The following is a 22,629-nucleotide window of genomic DNA, read 5'->3' as shown; positions in this document are numbered from 1 at the left end:
GGAAGTCCGGAATTGTGATGCCGCCAGCTTTGCTTTTCTTTTTGAACATTCCTCTGGCTATTCGGGGTCTTTTCTGGTTCCATACAAATTTTAGGATTATTTGTTCCATTTTTTGAAAATAAGTTGATGGTATTTTGATAGGGATTGCATTGAATGTGTAGATTGCTCTAGGCAGCATTGACATCTTCACAATATTTGTTCTTCCAATCCATGAGCATGGAACGTTTTTCCATTTCTTTGTGTCTTCCTCAATTTCTTTCATGAGTATTTTATAGTTTTCTGAGTACAGATCCTTTGCCTCTTTGGTTAGATTTATTCCTAGGTGTCTTATGGTTTTGGGTGCAGTTGTAAATGGGATTGACTCCTTAATTTCTCTTTCTTCTGTCTTGTTGTTGGTGTATAGGAATGCCACTAATTTCTGTGCATTGATTTTATATCCTGCCACTCTACTGAATTCCTATATGAGTTCTAGCAGTTTTGAGGTGGAGTCTTTTGGGTTTTCCACATAAAGTATCATATCATCTGCAAAGAGTGAGAGTTTGACTTCTTCTTTGCCGATTTGGATGCCTTTTATTTCTTTTTGTTGTCTGATTGCTGTTGCTAGGACTTCTAATACTATGTTGAATAGCAGTGGTGATAATGGACATCCCTGCCGTGTTCTTGACCTTAGGGGGAAAGGTCTCAGTTTTTCTCCATTGAGAATGATGTTCGCTGTGGGCTTTTCATAGATGGCTTTTATGATATTGAGGTATGCACCCTCTATCCCTATACTCTGAAGAGTTTTAACCAAGTCAAAATCAAAAAGGCCATTAATGAGGTGCAATAAAAAATGGAGGCTCTAACTGCTAGGATAAATGAGGCAGAACAGAGAATTAGTGATATAGAAGACCAAATGATGGAAAATAAAGAAGCTGAGAAAAAGAGAGATAAACAACTACTAGATCACGAGGGCAGAATTTGAGAGATAAGTGATACCATAAGATGAAACGATATTAGAATAATTGGGATCCCAGAAGAAGAAGAAAGAGAGAGAGGGGCAGAAGGTATATTGGAGGAAATTACAGCACAGAACTTCCCTAATTTGGGGAAGGAAACAGGCATCAAAATCCAGGAGGCACAGAGAACCCCTCTCAAAAATCAATAAAAATAGGTCAACACCCCGACATCTAATAGTAAAACTTACGAGTCTCAGAGATAAAAAGAAAATCCTGAAAGCAGCTCGGGATAAGAGATCTGTAACCTACAATGGTAGAAACATTAGATTGGCAACAGACCTATCCACAGAGACCTGGCAGGCCAGAAAGGACTGGCAGGATATATTCAGAGCAATAAATGAGAAAAATATGCAGCCAAGAATACTACATCCAGCTAGGCTCTCACTGAAAATAGAAGGACAGATAGAAAGCTTCCAGGACAAACAAAAACTAAAGGAATTTGCAAACATGAAACCAGTCCTACAAGAAATATTGAAAGGGGTCCTCTAAGCAAAGAGAGAGCCTAAAAGTAACATAGACCAGAAAGGAACACAGACAATATACAGTAACAGTCACCTTACGGGCAATACAGTGGGACTAAATTCATATCTTTCAATAGTTACTCTGAATGTAAATGGGCTAAATGCCCCAATCAAAAGACACAGGCTATCAGATTGGATAAAAAAGCAAGACCCATCGATACGCTGTCTGCAAGAGACTCATTTTAGACCCAAAGACACCCCCAGATTTAAAGTGAGGGGGTGGAAAACCATTTACCATGCTAATGGACACCAAAAGAAAGCTGGGGTGGCAATCCTTATATCAGACAAATTAGATTTTAAACCAAAGACTAAAATAAGAGATGAGGAAGGACACTATATCCTACTTAAAGGGTTTATCCAACAAGAAGATCTAACAATTGTAAATATCTATGCCCCCAACATAGGGGCAGCCAATTATATAAGCCAATTAATAACAAAAGCAAAGAAACACATCGACAACAATACAATAATAGTGGGGGACTTTAACACCCCCCTCACTGAAACGGACAGATCATCTAAGCAAAAGATCAACTAGGAAATAAAGACTTTAAATGACACACTGGACCAAATGGACTTCACAGATATATTCAGAATATTCCATCCCAAAGCAACAGAATACACATTCTTCTCTAGTGCCCATGGAACATTCTCCAGAATAGATCACATCCTAGGTCACTAATCAGCTCTCAACCGGTACCAAAAGATTGGGATCATTCCCTGCCTATTTTCAGACCACAATGCTTTGAAACTAGAACTCAATCACAAGAGGAAAGTCGGAAAGAACTCAAATACATGGAGGCTAAAGAGCATCCTACAAAAGAATGAATGGGTCAACCAGGAAATTAAAGAAGAATTAAAAAAATTCATGGAAACCAATGAAAATGAAAATACAACTGTTCAAAATCTTTGAGATGCAGCAAAGGCAGTCCTAAGAGGAACGTATATAGCAATACAAGCCTTTCTCAAGAAACAAGACAGGTCCCAAATACACAACCTAACCCTACACCTAAAGGAGCTGGAGAAAGAACAGCAAATAAAGCCTAAACCCAGCAGGAGAAGAGAAATAATAAAGATCAGAGCAGAAATCAATGAAGTAGAAACCAAAAGAACAGTAGAACAGATCAACGAAACTAGGAGTTGGTTCTTTGAAAGAATTAACAAGATTGATAAACCCCTGGCCAGACTTATCAAAAAGAAAAGAGAAAGGACCCAAATAAATAAAATCATGAATGAAAGAGGAGAGATAACAACCAACACCAAAGAAATACAAACAATTATAAGAACATATAATGAGCAACTATACGCCAGCAAAGTAAATAATCTGCAAGAAATGGATGCATTCCTAGAGATGTGTAAACTACCAAAACTGAACCAGGAAGAAATAGAAAACCTGAACAGACCTATAACCACTAAAGAAATTGAAGCAGTCATCAAAAATCTCCCAACAAACAAGAGCCCAGGGCCAGATGGCTTCCCAGGGGAATTCTACCAAACATTTAAAGAAGAGTTAATACCTATTTTTCTGAAACTGTTCCAAAAAATAGAAATGGAAGGAAAACTTCCAAAGTTGTTTTATGAGGCCACCATTACCTTGATCCCAAAACCAGACAAAGACCCCATCAAAAAGGAGAACTACACACCAATATCCTTGATGAACATGGATGCAAAAATTCTTACCAAAATACTAGCCAATAGGATCCAACAGTACATTAAAAGGATTATTCACCACAACCAACTGGGATTTATTCCTGGGCTGCAAGGTTGGTTCAACATCCACAAATGAATCAATGTGATACAATACATTAATAAAAGAAAGAAGAAGAACCATATGATCCTCTCAATAGATGCAGAAAAAGCATTTGACAAAGTACAGCATCCTTTCTTCATCATTGATCTATATTTCTATCTTCTTGTCAGCACCATACTGTCTTGATTACGGTAGCTTTGTAGTATGTTTTCAAATTGGGAATTGTGAGTCCTCTAATTTTGTTTTTCAAGGTTGTTTTGGCTATTCTTTGTCCCTTGCATTTCAGTATATATTTTAGGATCCACTAGTCTATTTCTGCAGAAAGACCAGCTAGAATTTTGATGAGGATTGCATAGAGTCTATAGATCAATTTGAGGATATTGTTATCTTAATAATATTAAGTCTTTTGATCTGGGAACATGGGATGTTTTTTCCATTTATTTAGATCCTCTGTAATTTCATTCAACAGTGCTTTATAGTTGGTCATATAAAAGTCTTGCATTTCTTTTATTCCTAAGTATTTTATTTTTTGCTTTATAGTTGGTCATATAAAAGTCTTGCATTTATTTTATTCCTAAGTATTTTATTTTTTGATTTTCTCTCATTTTTATGGAAATATGGAATAGTTTTCTGAATTTCATTTTTCAGATTATTCATTGCTTGTGTATAGAAAAGCAATGGATTTATGCATTTTGATCTTATAATCTGCAAACTTGCTGAATTTATTTGTTCTAGCAATCTTTTAGTGTATTCCTTAGGATTTTCTGTATACAAGATCATGTCATCTGCAAATGGATAGTTTTATTTTTTCCTTTCCAATCTGGATGGCTTTTATCTATTTTTCTTGCCTAGTTGCCATGGCCTGAACTTCTAGTATAGTGATAAATAGAAATGGTGAGGGCAGCCATCCTTACCTTGTTCCTGATCATAGGTGAAATCATTCAGTCTTTTACTGTGATGTTAGTTGTAGGCTTTGCTTAGATGCCCTTTATCAGGTTGAGGAATTTTCCTTCTGTATTATTTTCCTAGGACTTCTCAGGACAAAGTATCACAAACTGGGTGGCTTAAAATGACAAAATGTATCTTCTCACAGTTCTGGAGTCAAGGTGTCAGCAGGCTACGCTCCATGTAAAACCCATAAGGGACAATCTTACCTCACCTCTTCCTAACTTCTGGTGGTATCTGTCAGTCCTTGCTGTTTCTTGTCTTACAGTGGCAACACTTTCATCTCTGCTTTTGTTGTCACCTGGTGTTTTCCCTATGGTGGGGGTCTTCACATGGCATTCTTCTCTCCATGTATGCCTCTTTTCCTCCTCTTATAAGGACACCAGTCATATTTGTTTAAGAACCCAGCCTACTCCAGTATGACCTCATCTTAACTTGATCACATCTGCAATGACCCTATGTCCAAATAAGGACACATTCACAAGTACCAGGGGTTGGGCCTTCAACACATTTTTAAGGAGACACTATTCAACCTACAATACCTTTTATTTCTAATTTGTTGAGTGTGGGTTTTTTTTTTTTTTTTTTTTCATGAAAGGGTTTGGACTTTGTCAAATGCTTTTTCTACAACTACTGAGATGACCACATGGGTTTTGTCATTTATTCTATTGCTATAACACATTATGGAAAGCCCCCATTTATGATGGTTTGACTTAGGATTTTTTTTTTTCCACTTAATAATGGTGTGAAACATATTCGGTGGAAAGCATACTTCAAATTTTGAATTTTGATCTTTTCCAAGACTAATGATATGCAGTATGATACTCTTTCATGATGCTGGGCAGTGGCAGTAAACTGCAGCTCCCGGTCAGCCATGTTATCATGAGGAGTAAGCAACTGATACACTTACAACCATTCTGTACTCATATAACTGCTCTGTTTTTCACTTTCAGTACAGTAGTCAATAAATTACAAGAGATATTCAACATTTTATTATAAAACAGGTTTTGTGTTAGATGATTTTGCCTAACTATAGACTAATGTAAGTGTTCTGAGCACATTTAAGGTGGGCTAGCTAAGCTATAATGTTTGGTACGTTAGGTGTATTAAATGCATTTCTGGCTTATGGTATTTTCAACTTATGGTAAGTTTTTGAGACATAACCCCATCATAAGTCAAGGAAAATCTGTATGTTGATTCAATTTTGTATGTTAAACTAACCTTGTATTCCTGGAATAAACTTCACTTGATTATGGTATATAATCCTTTCAATATGTTGCTGTATTTTTCTTAAGGTTTTTTGAGTCTATATTCATGAGGTATATTGGTTTGTAGTTTTTTTTTTTTCCTGTCATAACTTTGGTTGGGAAATATTCCTTTCTCTTCCATGTTTTGGAAGAGTTTGTGAAAGGCTGCTATTAATTCATCTTTAAACGTTTGGCAAAATTCATCAGTGAAGCCATCTGGGCCTGGGTCTTTTCTTGGGAAAAGTTTTAAAATTACTGATTCAATTTCTACACTTGCTATATGTCTATTCATATTTCTTATTTCTCTCATTCATAATATCCTCTTATAATCCTTTTTATTTCTATAAGGTTGGTGGTGGTGTATCCTCTTTCATTTTTAAGATTAGTAATTTGAGCCTTCTCTCTCTTCCTTCTTAAGTCAGTCTAACTAAAGGGTTGTCAATATTGTTGATCTTTTCAATAACTAAATTTTAATTCTTTTGATTTTCTCTCATTTTTATTTCCTCTATTTCATTGATTTCACTCTAATGTTTATTACTTATTTCTGCTTGCTTTAGGTTTAATTTTCTTTTTCTAATTACTTAAGGTAGAAGATTGGGTTACTTATTTGAGATCTTTCTTCTTCTTTTTTTTTTTTTTAGAGAGGTAGGGTGGAGAGGCAGAGGGAGAGAGAGAGAATCTTAAGCAGGCTCCATGCCCAGCACGAAGCTGACATGGGGCTCCCTCTCACAACCCTGAGATCATAACCTGAGCATAAATCAAGAGTCTGTCGCTTAACCAACTGAGCCACCCATGCGCCCTGAGATCATTCTTCTTTTTTAATACACGTATTTATAGCTATAAATTTTGCTCTCAACATGCATTAGTTGCATCTTATAAGTTCCAGTATATTGTGTTTTTATATCCATTCATCTCAAAGTATTTTTGCGTCTCCTCTGTGATTTCTTTTTTGACCTATTGGTTGTTTAATAATGTACTGTATCATTTTCTCATATTTGTGAATTTCCCAAATTTACTTTTGTTATTGATTTTTAATTTCATTTAATTATGGTTAGAGAATATTATGTACATTATATGATTGAAATCCTTTTAAATGTACTAAGACTCATTTTATGACCTAGCATATGGTCTATCCTGGAGAATAGTCCATGTGCAATTGAGAAGAATGTATACTCTGTTATTATTGAGTGGAGTGTTCTATGCATGACTGTTCGGCCTTGCTAGTTCATATTGTTTTTCCAACTCTCCCATTTCCTTGTTGATTTTCTGTACAGTTTATCCATTATTAAAAGTAGGGTACTGAAGTCTTTGTTCTTGTTGAACTGTTTATTTCTCCCCTCAATTCTGTCAGTTTTTGCTTACTGTATTTTTCTTAATTCTTCTCTTCTCCCTTTTCCTTGGTGTGGATTAGGAATTGACCATGTTCACTGACTCGTCTGCCAGCTCAGATCTGATGTTGAGCTCCTCTAGTAAAAATTTCATTTTAATTATTATACTTTTAACTCCAGAATCTCTATTTGGTTCGTGTTCATAATTTATCTCTCTTTATTGATAGTCTATATTTGGCAAGACATGCATGTAGGCTTGTAGATCCCCCAGGAATATGTCAGAGCTTTTCAAAGACCTCTGAGGATATCTCATTCCCCAGATCTTCCTTTTCAGTTTTTCTCTAGACCATGATTATCTCAACTGGTATCACAGCCTCAGGCAGTTACTATTTAAACAATGCTGCTGATTGTTTTGGATAGACACTCTGGGGATAGGGCTTTTTCTGGGAGTTAGTGCAAAGTCAGGTCAAATAATGAATGATAAGGCCTTGTGTATAGGTTTGTTCTAGGGAGCTGCAAGACAGGTCAAATAGTAATAAAGCCTGGGAATGAAATGTGTCTTTCTGAGGAACTCCAATCCTGGTCTTCCTTCTCTGATGGCTGTAAGGCTCTGATTCTCAAAGTTACTATGGAGCTGGGAGAAAGTGATAGAATAGGCCAAGTTAAAAAGCCTCAAACCCTGCTGTTCTTATTTATTTATTTATTTATTTGACAGAGAGAGCACAAACAGAGGGAGAGAGGGAGAAGCAGGCTCCCCGCTGAGCAAGGAGCCCGATGCGGGACTCGATCCCAGGACCCTGGGACCATGACCCTGGCCGAAGGCAGCTGCTTAACTGACTGAGCCACCCAGGAATCCCAAACCCTGCTGTTCTTACTGAAGTTCAGCAGTTTATAAAATGCTGTCAACCTTTGGTTAATTTCCAGAGTTCAGAAAAGGCAATTTTGACAATTTTTGCAATTTGTTGCTTTTATGGAGGAGTATGTTTACAGAGTTTCTACATTATATTTTTGAGCATGATATAAGTTAAACTATGAAAAGGAAAGAAGTCAAAATATGGTGTAATCAGAGCATAATGCTATTCAAGTCTTGGTGACTGTGCATTAAATATTTATATAGTATAGCAGTACCTGGGGAAACTAGCCCATTACTTCGTCTGCTCTATCAGTGATGTAGGAAGCACTCTGGTTGTATGCTTTGAGAAGTTTAATAGCTTCATACATACTTTGGGAGGAAAAGTATGATTAGGTTATTGATTCTTTCTCCTTAATCATGTGGAAGCTTTAGGGGAGAACAAGAGGGAATAGAGAAAATGCATGAAGAAATGGCAGGTCCCGGCAAGAAGATTTCTGATGTTTTTCATTACAGTATCAGAAATCCAAACCTCAAACTACCAGTGTGAATCAATTTGCTGATTTAATTTTGTGCAAGTCAAAAAGTAAATAAAATATGTGGGAGAAGAATTCAGCTTCCACTACTATGCACATCCTTATGGCAGATAAGGTTATGATCTAATACCACCCATCCCCCCAAATAATTAAAAGTACAATGTTCTACTTTCATATTTGAAAAAGTTCTCCATTAGCTTCTTTCCTAGTAAAATAATTTGAGATCCTCGAATACCTACTGTATTTACTATATATAACAAGTTCAACTTTTTAAATTAATTACATGATTACAATATATCTATCTTTCAAGCTCCCTAAAGAATGTCTTCAAAACACAGATATTTTGCAGCCTTGGAAATGTTTATTTAATAATTTGATAAATTATTGGATTTCTCGCCTCAGATAGTTTTAAGTATTATAGAGCCAAATCAGCTAAGCTCAAACAAGATTTCACTTCTGTATTGAATTCATGTACTCTTAGCTCAGCCAAGCACAAAACAGCTAATGCCGTCACGTTTGAAAAGCTTTTATGCTGAATTTGACACAAAAGCAATCACAAAGCAGACAAAAAAGGAATTTCTCTTTCAAAAGCTGAAAGGGGAAAAAATAAATGAAAACTCTGAGCCTGGGTAAATCTCTCTTGATACTGGAAAAGAAAGCTTAAAATCATCAAGAAATAATTTTTCCAAAGAATTCATTGCCAAGTTTGGACCAATCTTAATAGCCTGGAGAACAGGTTGTAAAGTCAACCAAGATTCTGCCAAATAAAATAAATCCCATGATGACCGTTGCTGGCAATTTTAGGTGCCAATGTCACACCATCTTACTTCTTATGAAAGTTAAATGGCATCATCTCTCATAGGATTCTGTCATAGCTTATTGGCAGGGAGTTTGATTAAAATGGAAATCCTGTATGATTTTTCCCTAACATCTGTCTTTCCATCTCAAAAAAACATTATTGTTTTACTAGGGCCATGGAGAAGATCAAATGAAGCCGTGTGGTTAACAGAATCAGCTACTTCCTTGCATTATGGGTTACATAGGAAAGAAACTACATATATTATGGGCATCTCTTAATGACCTGCTCATTAATCATCAACATGATGGGCTATCTATAGCTTGTTCTTTTGATAAATCAAGACTCTTTTGTTGCCATCTCCTTCCAGCCTGACCATGCTTTCAAGATGGACTGTCCCTGGATGCTACCTCAGATTTGATTCCTCTCCTCAACAACGGGCTTGTTGTTGTCCCCATTTTTTTCTCTGCTACTTTTTTTAACCAAGAGGAGGAGGCTGTCTGAATGTCCAATCAGTAAGGAAATGGTTGAGGGTAGAACTTAATGAGATAGTGTAAAGAATTTAAAATGATAATTATCAAAAGTTATAAAGCAACAATCTATAAGTATTTATCTAAGGATACTAAGTTTAAAGTCAGAATTCAAAATTTTATCTCCATAATGAGGACAATGAAAATACATAGATAAGAAATGGAAGAGATTACAGACAAAGATGAGCAATGATGAATCATAAAAATATGAGAATTGCAGATGAATTTTTCTTTAGTCCAGGTGCGATGACTGGTTTAGATTTTCCAAGAGTATCTTCCTACTGTGATGGTGAGGGTAGTCATCAGTGACGCCGCTTCAAGGGAGGCTGGCTGCTTCCATCACAGCTCTCCACCTCCACCTCCGTGGACACAGCCTGATGATCGCCTTATGGGGCTCACCAGCTCTTTTGCTAATCTTAGGCACGGAGACTCGGAAAGAATTTACGGAGCAAGGAGATCCTGCTCAAATTATCCAATGCCTCTTTATGTCTATTTTCACCCTTTCTTCGTAAAAGAAAATTGTAAGTGATAAGCCAGCTATTACCGCTCAGTAGTGATAACATATTAGACATAAAAGCCAGATCCCCATTTTATATGCTCCCTGACTTTTAGAAAAATTAAATGTTGTAGTTTCATTAAAAAAGGGGATATAATTTGCAATTATCTCTTTAGTTTTTCATAGTAAAACAGAATATGAAAACCTCTCCCCAGTATACTGTTTCATCGTTTTCATTTCCCACCTGTTGGCTTATTGGTAATATGATCTTATTTGTCAATTCATAATTACAGTTGTCTCCCTTTCTGATCTTCACAGCGTTTTCTTGATTTGTTTTAGCCACACAGAACACAATGGGTAGAAGAGAAAATCTGTGAAGTCATCTACAAGAGTGATTGCTATGCATTCACATCCTAACTCTATGATTTTTAAGAGTTTCTGAACTTCTCTAGGCTTCAATTTTCTCACCTGTAAACTGTGAACAATGACAGTTTTCATGGAAGATTCCTGAGAGGGTGAAACAAGCCAATATATGTAAAATGATTAGCACAATTTTTGACAATTGGCAAGTACTTGCTAAATGTTAGTATTAGCATTAGGATTACTTTTAGCTTTAACATAACCATTTAGGAAATGGATGGGAAAATACAGTTTTGGTCTTCTTTATATAATGAACATACACTGAAAGTGCAACTATATATATAGTTGAATTCCTAACATATAACATATAACACAAACAAAAACATCAGTTTCTATAGATAATGGCTAAGCCATTTTTATGATGTAGTTTTAGACTGACAATTGAAAACCAGTTTTTTTATTTTGAAAGTTTGACAAGGATAGCAATTATAATACCATCTTGTCTTTGTTTTAGGTGTTTAAAACATACGACTTGTTTTGATGATGAAATTGTTTCGTTTTATCCTTTCATATTTTCTTTTGCCCTTCTTTTCATCTCTTATTAAAAGCCCCTTGCTTTTCTAAGGGCTATAAAACCCTAATCATTCTTGCCATCACTTTAAGATTCTTACAGGTTTTAAGATTTGTCATGTGCCAGCTTGCAGAGTCTTCTTGCCCTTATCAAATTTATCACAAATGCCTCTCATTTCTCCTTCCCTTCTTCTAACTCAAGGGTCCAGCCCAAACTCTTTTCCCCTGTTAATTCCTCTCCACCAGTTAATCACTTTCTTCTAAGATCTGCTAGATTCCTAGAATCCTGTTTTTGGAGAGTAAAAAGAAATGGCATAACATACTGAGTACCTTATGGATAAGAGCAGAGCCTTCAAGAACAGCTGCATGATTTCTATCTTTCCCATAGTCAAACTGAGGAATTGGGAACATCATCATTAGAAATTCCTATGCCGGGCGCCTGGGTGGCTCAGTCGTTGAGCGTCTGCCTTCGGCTTGGGTCGTGATCCCAGGGTCCTGGGATTGAGTCCCACATCGGGCTCCCTGCTCGGGGAGGGGGGGCTGCTTCTCCCTCTCCCACTCCCCCTGCTTGTGTTCCTGCTCTCACTATCTCTGTCTCTGTCAAATAAATAAATAAAATCTTAAAAAAAGAAAAAAGAAATTCCTATGCCTTCTATGTTAATCCAAAGGAGAAAAATCCTAGTGGCAACAAGTCTCTTGTGAAAGAAATAACTGCTTCCAACAGAGGCAATGATGAGTCTGTAAAATCCTATGTCACTTTCTAACATTCTTGTCATACGAACAAAAATCTTGTCCTCATAGCAACGCAGGTCCTTTGGAGAAGTAGCTATGGCCGAGGCTGGCTAAAAGCTCATTTGCTCACTATTGCTATTTACTCTTCCTTATGTTAAATTGGCAACACGTTCTGGTCAACGGGAGGTGGGTGGAAGTGATGTACATAATCTCCAGGCCTATCCATAGAACCCCATGGATAAACTGGCCACATTCTCTCTTACTCTCTTGTAGTGACTGTGGTCAGCCATGAGTTTATAGTATCACAAAATCGGAGAAGCCTGGATTCCTCAAGTCGCTATTTATGAGAGAGCTCCCAGGAAGGGCTCTTCAACCTCCACTGGAGTATGATACAACCAGGGAATTCATCTTTATTATATTAAACTATTGAGATTTCAGGGTTTATGTTTTCCAAATAAACCTAGCATAAATACATATGCCATGTAGCTCAGCACAGCCTAAACACTGACTCATTGAGAAATGGAAGTCACTTCATCCAAGAAAACCACAATATAAGGTCTTTTTTCTTAGATGACATAGCTAATGTGTGATTCAAACAATTGTTTAGCAGAAGGCCTTTTTACACCAGAAAAAAAAATCTATAGAGGGTTTTAATAAAAAATTCAATCTAATCAAGTTCTCACTGGGTTACTTCTCCACTTAGCATTTAAGGTCTTTCCCAACTGATCCATAAATATGAGGTTTGAAAGAATTAAAAGCATGTAAGGCACCAGGCATGATGCTTGATAAAACATAGTCAGTAAACAAGTATTATTTCCTTTTTCTTTTCCCTTTGTTTTATCACGACCAGTTCTAGACTCTGAAGGGGACAGATATATGATGGAGTTTTGGGGGAAAAGAAGAAGAAGAGAAGGAAGAGAAAGAAGTAGAGAAATTGGTCTGAAGGTCAAAGACCTGGAGAAGAAAGTGAGAAGACCCCTTATCCTTGCCTTATCCTTACACTCCTCCTCCCTTCTCCATTCAGGGCCCTACTTAGGAAGGAGCAGACCCGTTACTTTTTCTAGGAAGGAATTAATCCCAAACGACTGACTTTATGCTACCACATAATTATGTATATCAACTATGAAGTGATCTCAAAAGATGGTGTAATGTGAAAACCAGCCTATGATATCTGGATTAAACAAAATTAATTTTAAGATTGATATTAGCCATCAGTTTTCCTCTAATCTCTACTTTGGCTGAAAAGTCTACTGTTCATTTCAGCTTAAACGTAGTTTTCTTTTAATAAATTTACATTAAAAATCATTAAATTTTAATCCATGGTTATAATTTTATCCAGTATAACCGGTATTTTATTTTAAGAACATATCTATGATACCAACCTTGGTTTCTGTGATTTTCTTTTGGATTGCATCCATTGTGTAGGGAGCCTCCTTCCATGACTCGAGCTTGGCTCTGGCCTGTCCCAACACCTGCTCAGCCTCTTCTTTAGCTTCCAGCCATTGTGTTGAATCCTTTAACATTTCATTCAACTGCTGCCTCCGGTTCTGAAGGTGTTCCTGTACTTCATCCCACTGATTCTGAATTCTTTCAACTGGAATAGAAGGAAAAATGAATATATAGGAGTAAATGCTAGCCTGGAGAAGACATCTGAAATTTAACCTTCAAAGATGATCTCACTTTATATATTATTTATTTAAAAAAATTGTTCATTGTGTTACAGCTAGGATAATGGACAATAGAATTCCTTACTTTTTCCAATGGCAAACATGAGGTTAAGTTATCATCCTCAAGGTGACCTAGAACATCAGTAGTGTATGTAAAAATTTAACTGTGTCTATTCTCAATCCCCAGAGCCAAATATGAATAATCTTTTAGAAAAGTACTAGAGCAGAATGCCTGAATCCCCTTGCCCTTACCGCTTCAGTGCCCAACAACCTGACTTCTGATACTATCCTTGGCAATTCATTCATTGAAGGATTTGTGGTACCACAAAGAATCTGTTTTGCCACCTAAGTGGCAGGCTAGACATACCAGTGAATCAATGATTCCCTCCACCCCCCTCCCAGGAGCAGCCTGTAACCAAGGGCTGATGGCACATATCAGGGTATAAATATTTTAGCCCCCTTCATGCCAGGGAGCATTTATTCACTTCACTGGGGAGCACTTATTTTACAAGGGTTCCAGAGTTCTCCTAGTGGGATGAAGCTCCGGTGGCCCACAGGAGTAACCTGCTTGATAATGCACCATCCTTTATTGACTGCCCTGCCTTTCTTACTTGCTCACTCCCTCAACTCCCAAATAAACCACATGCTCTGGTCTTCTTCTGGGGCAACCCAAGAGCAGATAGGCCTACTGGAAATGTCTTGTAACAATATCTAAGAATTCATACTGGTTATATTCTGTAAGTAAGACAGGCTTATACTGAGGCCATTTTTTGGTATCATTGTGAGTCAAAGATGGAGATGCCCTGTGAATTCTGCTCTGAAGTACTTTATTTTAGTTATGTTAAAAATAAACATGACCACATTGTTTTTTTCTTTTAAGGACCACATTATCTTTTCTTTAAGCTGATTTCATAAAATAGAAATAATGTCCTGGAAAATAAGCAATAAAACCCCTATCAACTTTATCCCTTAAGCAAAACCTGACAGACATTCTAGATTTTTCCTGAGGTCTCAATGAATACTATATATAATTGGATACTAAGTTCTCTCATACAGAACTCCTCCCACTTTTCACATAGTCCCACTGCAAAGCTCTATCATTTTTTGCCTACATGTCTGCAGTAGACTCTACAGCCCCTCTTGTCCCAAGTCTCTGTTTTGTAATGTAATTTTCACACTACAGAGAGAGTAATAATTAATATAAATCTGATCGCCCCACTCCCTTATTTAAACCCTTCAATGTCTCCCCACTGTCCTCTGGAATATCTTAGCTTGACATACATTTTCCTCTGTGATCTGGCCTGGATAATCCAAGAGATTTATTTATAAAGGAACAAATTACAACATAATCCGGGTGTAGGAAAATCACCAAAGATTTCTGAATTAAACACAATTAATTTTAAGGTTGATAGTAGCCATCAGTTTTCCTCTAATCTCTACTTTGGCTGAAAAGTCTACTGTTCATTTCAGCTTAAACATAGTTTTCTTTTAATAAATTTACATTAAAAATCATTAAATTTTAATCCATGGTTATAATTTTATAATCATACAGGATAATACAAGAAATTGGGCCCTGTGGCAGTGGCGCCGTTACTACATTGAGAGCCAGGAAACTGGGGGAGGGGAAAGTCGCCAGAAGCTGAGCATCATGAGGAGAAACCACCTTGAGAAGTGCAGTAACTTTTGCCAAGGGACACCACTGGCCTGAGGCAACTTCACCAGAAGGAACCAGGAGAATAAATATTCCGATCTCACTTTGTCCTCTCTCTCCTACCAAGTCTCCCTGGTGGCTAAACCAACTGGAAGCCAGAGGGCACGGGAGCCCAGTGATGACACACATCAGCCCCTCAGAGTAGAGACCAAAGAAGAGAAGGGCCAAGAGGGGCTTTGGATAGATAAATAAAATGTACACAGCACAGTACTGTAAAATTGTCCTTCATGACGTTAAGTTTAGTCCTTCTTAATTAACTCTATTGTTGCCCCCATAAAGTTAAGATAACTTAGGAGCTAAAGAAGTACTTGAGATTTTCTGTGAATAAGCATGAGAACTAGACAAACCCTAGAAGACTAGTGATTGTGACATGAAATCAAGAATCTGGTACCTAGAAATAGGTAAAACCAGGTGAGTGGCGCTCATCATAAACGACTTTTTATTGGGTTCATTTCTCTTTGGGTATTTGCTTGGTGTTGCAAAACTAGTCAGCATATTATATTCCAATTTAGGTTAACACGTGTTAAAACAAATGTCAGTCTCTCTCTATAATCTCTGAGCACCCTTCTTTTTTGTTTGTTTCATTGTTATTGCCTCACAGGGTAGTGCGACACCTACTATAGGTGAGATTTACAGTTATTAATTAGTCTTCTGTTTAATCTTTAGTTTACAAAATTAATAGTGTAAATGCTATTATAAGAAAGCTGTTTAAAATATGTCTTTACATATTCTGAGATAATTCTCCATCAGTCATAGAAATAACCGATATTCCAATTACAAACCATTTTTTCAACTTATCATGGCCGGCTACTTTATTATGCATAGTTGGCACTATTTTTTTCTTAGCCTATTTTTATATACTACATGTATATGAAAATAACAAAATTGGCTTTCCTAAAAAAGTCTCTGATTCCAATTTGCTTTTGCATTAATCAGCCTTGATTAGTGACATTATGCTAGCAAACTTTTTAAAATGCTTAGTATTTTTGATATAAACATGGTAAACCATTTGCATTCATGCCAGCGAGTATTTCATACATCTTATAGTTTATTTCAATAGTGTAGACATAATCTTATATTTAAAAAGGCCATCATAGGAGAAAAAAATTAAGATAGTTCTTCCTATTATATGTTTATGTATCTCTTCATTGTGGCAAAAGGAGGAAACTTTCATAGCCCAGATCATTATTTCAGACAAATATACCATTTGAATGCTTGTTCAGTCACAACGGTAAAAGTTTTCAACCCAAAGGGGTCATGTGTATGTAATGTAGCAAGGAAAATTGGTTCATCCCACTAAGGGCGTGCTTTCTCATCCCTGACCTTCAACTGTACATGATCCATCAGATAATACTTAACTAAATAAAATTACGGGCTACAGACTCACTCAATAATCCATCTACCCCTCCAAGTATCCCTACGCATCAATCCATTCATCCAGCCTGACAGTCACCATTTTATTTACCATCTACTAGATACCAGGCATTATGCTAAGCTGTGGGGAAACAAAGGAGTCAAGACAGATTTCCTGGCTTCTGCTTGGTGCCTGTTAGATAAAACTGTTATTTGCTATCTACCCAAAGAATAAAGATGAACAGTTCCAGGGAAAAGATAATGAGTTCAATCTTGGACCTATTCAGTGGGAGGTTTTGAGGATCATCTACAAAGGATTATCATTTTAGTCACATGGACTGAAGGTGCGATGGCAAAGCCATGTATCTGGGGAGAGAGAGGAATCCAGGATTAGAAATTACTACAGAGAAGTAATGAAGACCTCAATGTGAATGCATTCTCATTGATGTGGTATGTAGATTGAACAGAACACAGGGGTAAAGATCAAGTCCTGGAAAGTACAACACATAAAGACAGAATGAAGCAAAAGTAGCCAATAGGATGAATGAATGGCTAGAGAGGTAGGAGGAATGCCTGGAAAGTGTACTTTCATAAATACATGGATAAGAAAGAATTGCAAAAACCCAAAAGTGGTTAACATTTTTTTTTTTTTTTAAGATTTTATTTATTTATTCGACAGAGAGAGAGACAGCGAGAGAGGGAACACAAGCAGGGGGAGTGGGAAAGGGAGAAGCAGGCTTCCCGCTGAGCCAGGAGCCCGATGTGGGACTCGATCCCGGGACTCCAGGATCATGACCTGAGCCGAAGGCAGTCGCTTAACCAACTGAGCCACCCAGGCGCCCGGTTAACATTTTTAAAAGCCATATAAACGTCATGCCAGATAATAAAAATCATAATAATTAACATTTACTCGAATTCCTCCACTGCTTAAAGCACGGTTTTAAGTTCTGTATGAGTGTTAATTCATTTAATCATCATGATGATCTTATGAGGTAGGTATCATTGTTTATGCTGTTGTTGTTGCTACTTATCATTGAACAGAGGAAGAAACAGACTTCATTAAAGAATCGACATAAGGTCATACAGTTAGTGAGTGGGAGAGCCAACACGTGGACCCAAATAGTCAGACTCCCCAAAGCCATGCCAGAAGTATCCATTGGCTTTGACCACATGGAATTCCCTCAGGACCATACACAAAGTAATTTTATTGGCGTGGTGGAAATCTTACTGTAAGGGATTGACAAATGAATGAGCCAATGATAAATGAGAGTTGGAAGATAATTACCCTTTGTGGGTGACAGCGGTGAGGTGCATTTTTCACTGTCTCCCAGAGTTCACTCATCAGGGTTGAACTCAAATTGCCCACAGCAATAACCTGCTCAATAATTGGCTCAACTATTGGCTTCTTTCCCTTTTTGCTGTGTCACTCTCTTACTGGTACTTCCTGGGATCAGCTTACAAGTAAAACACTTTCACTCAAGTCATTGTTTCAAGGTCATCTTCTGGGGGAAGCTGGTCAAAGTTAGAATTCTATTCATTAAAAACAAACAAACAAACAAAAAAACCTTAGTGCACAGCCCAGTGCTTGGTGCCTGGTATACTTCCAATAACTGTCTGTCAAATGAATTGTACATGTAGACTATTCTAATTATCCATGCTGCCTTTTTATAATGATGTAAAAATGCCACTCCCAAAGTTAACCCTTGCCCAGGACCTTGAGTCTTTCTTCTTTGAAAGGAGTCACTGTCTCTTTACTGCATTTCAAGTTTACATAAGTTGAACACTGGTTTAAGAATTATGCTCATCGTCACTCATCATCAGGAAAACACAAATCAAAACTACACTGAGATAGCACCTCACACCTGTCAGAATGGCTAAAATCAACAACACAAGAAACAACAGGTGCGGGTGAAGATACAGTGAAAAAGGAACACTCACGCACTATTGGTGGGAATGCAGAGTGATGCCACCACTCTGGAAAACAGTGTGGACGTTCCTCAAAAAGTTAAAATTAGAACTCCCTTATGACCCAGCAACGGCACTGTTGGGTATTTACCCAAAGAATACAAGAACACTAATTCAAAGGGATACATGCACCCCTATGTTTATAGCAGCATTATTTACAATAGCCAAAATATGGAAGCAGCCCAAGTGTCCATTGACTGATGAATGGATAAAGAAGAGGTATGTATATAGATATAGATATAGATATAGATATATAGATATAGATATACACACACAATGGAATATCACTCAGCTATAAAAAAAGGAATGAAATCTTGCCATTTGCAATGATATGGATGGATCTAGAGAGTATAATGCTAAGTGAAATAAATCAGTCAGGAAAGACAAATATCTTATGATTTCACTCATACGTGGAATTTAAGGAACAGAAAAAAACAAGCAAAGGGAAAAAATAAGAGAGACAAAGCAAGAAACAGACTCTTAATTATAAAGAACAATCTGACAGTTACTGGACGGGAAGGGGTGGGGGGATGGGTGAAACAGGTAATGTGGATTAAGGAGTACACTTGTAGTGATGAGCACTGGGTAATATATGGAAATGTTGTATTACTATATTGTACACCTGGAACTAATTAACACTGTATGCTAACTAATTGGAATTAAAATAAAAACTTAAAAAAAGAATTGCATATTTCCCTCTTCATTTTCCTCTCATTCTTCATGATCTCTATTTTAAGCAAACAAATATTTTCTGGGCATCCTTTGTTTCTGATTTAATGCCTCTGCCACAACCGTATTTTTTTGGTATAGAACATCTTCAATATCATATTTACTAGTAGAATATTCTCATCTGATAAAAATCCATAAATTAAAAGGTATGTTGGTATGTGAGGGGGATTCTTGTGAGCCAAAAAGAATCAATGATCTTTCTTTCTCTAATATTCTTAAAATAAACTGTAGATCAGAGAGAATCTGTTGGCATGCCTTTTTGCCTCAGTCTGTCTTTTTAATTAAATCTGAGATGGCGTAACATAGAAGAGTATATGTATATTTCAGATAAGGATATTTTTATGGGCATTTTCAAATTTTAAAACATACTGAGCTTCAGAGGCTAATAACAATAAAATATCATATTGTTATTAACAACGTACGAAGAGATGAATACTAGAAAGATAGTAAACAGATGTATCGACCCTTGTGAAATAAATACACATATGGAAGAATCGATTTTGCAGAGCAGAAATTATGGAGAGATTATTTCCCTTACAAAAGGATTCACCATAATATTTCTTTAAATAGTCAACTTTTCAGGTATATTTAAAATATTATTTGACTGGTATTCCACTCCCAGGTATACATCCAAGACAAATACATACATGTATTGGCCAAAAGACATGTACTAAATTGGAAGCTTCCCCTAACTGGAAACTACCCAAATTCCCCTCTACTGGAAAATGGATAAATACACTGTGGTATATTTACCAATAGAACACTATCTAGCAACAAGAATAAAATATCTACAACTTATGCAATAGTATGTATTAATCTCACAAACATAATGTTGAGGGAAAGAAGCCAGCCAAAAACAAGGGCATACTGTTTTATTTCACTTATATAATGTATAAAAAGAGGAAAAAGTAAGATGACTGTAGAAATCAGGAGAGTGGTTATCCTTGTGGGACTGGTAGTCACTGAAAGAGACATAACGGATGCTTCAGAAGTTCTGGATATTATTCTCTTTCTTGATTTGAGGGCTGTTTACACAGTTGTATTTAGTTTGTGCAAACCCACCAAGCTAAACATTTGCAACATGTACATTTTCCCTTATGTCTATTGTACTTCAATAAAAATTTAATGAAGTATGATTTGACTTGTAAAATGTATTGTGCATACAACGTTGGAGAATTCGTCTTTTCAAAAGGGTTGCAACCTGTGAAATATGCATTACTGGCAGATACGAATGATAATAAGAGATGCAATGGTTTCGCTAAGGATACAATACAATTTAGGTCTTAGATTGGTGTGATAAAGAACATCTCAGAAATACTCATTGGCCAGTGAACCAGACTAGACTCACAGAAACAAATCAGCACATAGAGACTAATGAAGCAGCTATTTGGTTATTTAACAACAGAAACAAAGCACAGCAATTGATTGATATAGCTGTCCTAAGAGCAGACCCTGCAGAAACATATACAAAAGAAAACCTTAGAAGTATGATATATATTCCATTTTGTCTAGGAATGAAAGTAAACATAAAATCTGCAGATCATCAAAGAGAAGCTGTTATTTTGGAACTGGGCCATTGCGGTAGCTGGACATCATATGGACCTGCTAATTGTCCATGCCTCAGCCAACAATTCAAACCGCAGAATGTCACCACACTTGCAACACTGCACCCAGGATATTACTGATAGACCAAAGACATATTATGGCAGTGTACTTGGTCACTAGAGCCCATACTGTTAGATTTACATTTATACCAGATTTATCTGACTTGCAAAAGTGAAATAATAATAAAATATATGCATATAAACTCAGACAATCTGTGCATGTTGGTAATTGAAGAGCTACCCAAATGTGTGTATTTCTCCTTTCAGAGGGCCATTGTGGAAAGCTTCTCAACTGATTTGTCCAGTAAGTAGATACTGGATAATGAAGGGAAATAAATAACCAATGCTAAGACTCAGGATGACAGACTGGGACTCAGCATGTGTCCTGATTTACAGATCTCTAGAAGTGTCAAATTGGAAACTCAGCAATCATGTCAAGAACCACAATACTGCAGAGAAAGAAACAGTTCAGTTGATTGAGTACTAACCAATCTTTCACTTCATGTTTTTAAGCTAGCTGTGTTTGATTATCGATATACATTCTTGACTGATATAAATTCCCACAACACCTCTCCTAGGGAAAAATGTTATTTACAAAAACGAAATGATTGCCTTTTTGAATATACATTGCTACAGAACAAAGAACAGCTCTGTTGCAATTTCTGCACTGAATTTATAGTCTGAGAATTAGAAGTTACTGTGACTAAGTTTTAGAAGGAACCTTGACTAGCAGTTAGTAATGGGTTATAGCCCTAGATCTGGGATGAAATTTAATTTGCAAAAGTTGCTTCACCACAACTTCAATTTCCTCAACTGCAAAACTGAAATAATGACGGTTGTACAACCAAAGAATTGTTGTGAAGATAAAATTCAACAATAAATAAGAGCATAGAGGACAATACTGAAGCAAGGTGTTAACGCTTCTCCGTACAGAGACCAAACAACAGATTATAGTCATCAGCAAACATTTGTGATCTGCTAGGTGGAGCACACTGTGGATATCAATGATTCCACAGAATACTTAAATAATCCAGGTAGAAAATACCAAGCTGGAAGAGTGAATTTTCAGGCAACTGGGTCACAAATGGGTAAACAATGGCAGATATTTAACTATGGGCAACTGTAAGGAAAATGATTCCAACTGGAGTTAAGATAATGAGTTGTGATAGTTAAAGATGGGAAAGAGATGTGGGAATCGCAACAGACTGTTCCCTGAGGCTAAAGCAGTCAACAAAATGTTAGGGGTGATCAAGAAGGGAACTAAAAAAAAAAAAAAAGAAAGAAACCACCATTATCTTACTCTTGTACAAAGTCAGCGTACATCTCTGCCTTGAGGAATGTGAGCATATCTTAATGTTTGATATTCAAAGACTTATAAGAAACCAAGGTAAGTGAAAATAATAACCAAAATTATAGGGAATATTAAGATTTGTTTCATGTACTTCCACAAGGCATTTAAACATGGTTCTCTAGAAGACTTATTTATAGTTAAGTTCTGCAAAGAGGAATCTCAACTTAAACCCATTAAGGAGAGGGAGAAACAAATATACTAACCATGAAGTCAAATGTAGCTAGTGTGAATGGACAGACACTTGCTGTATTTAGGAACAGGACATGAGGAATGTGGCTGCTATGTAAACACAGAAAAAAATGTTGTTTCAGACTGAAAAGCTGAAAAGGGAGGGGAGTTAGAGGCACATGATTAAATCCTAGCCACTATGACTAATTTGAATATCTGCTCCTTTTCTAAATCCTAAAAAGCTAGAATTCAGGAACAGCCAAACATTACGTTTAAATTCATGGAAGACAGACCTAGAGTAAAAATATTTTATAATATTAACCTAACATTTAAGGTTAGTTTGAACATAGCAAAGATCAGTAACTTAATGCTATTGCCCAACCAGGTTACTCTCTGTAAAATGAGTATAACAATAACAAGAAGATTAA

The 22,629-nt window shown here is 36.6% G+C and overlaps 1 protein-coding gene across 9 annotated transcripts in view; it reads right to left on the bottom strand.

Moving 5' to 3' along the window:
* DMD (dystrophin) overlaps positions 1–22,629 on the bottom strand; it is a 2,185,421-nt gene that overhangs the window by 519,784 nt on the left and 1,643,008 nt on the right. For all 9 annotated transcript variants that reach the window (XM_078064107.1, XM_078064109.1, XM_078064106.1 and 6 more), the window contains one exon: positions 13,036–13,247. In XM_078064107.1, the coding sequence (XP_077920233.1) occupies positions 13,036–13,247 (212 nt within the window). The remainder of the gene's footprint in view (positions 1–13,035; positions 13,248–22,629) is intronic.

Source organism: Halichoerus grypus, chromosome X (assembly GCF_964656455.1).
Source record: "Halichoerus grypus chromosome X, mHalGry1.hap1.1, whole genome shotgun sequence".
In the NCBI taxonomy this organism is placed as follows: domain Eukaryota; kingdom Metazoa; phylum Chordata; class Mammalia; order Carnivora; family Phocidae; genus Halichoerus; species Halichoerus grypus.
Note: the sequence above shows the minus strand (reverse complement) of the source record. Positions and strands in the feature narration are given on the sequence as shown.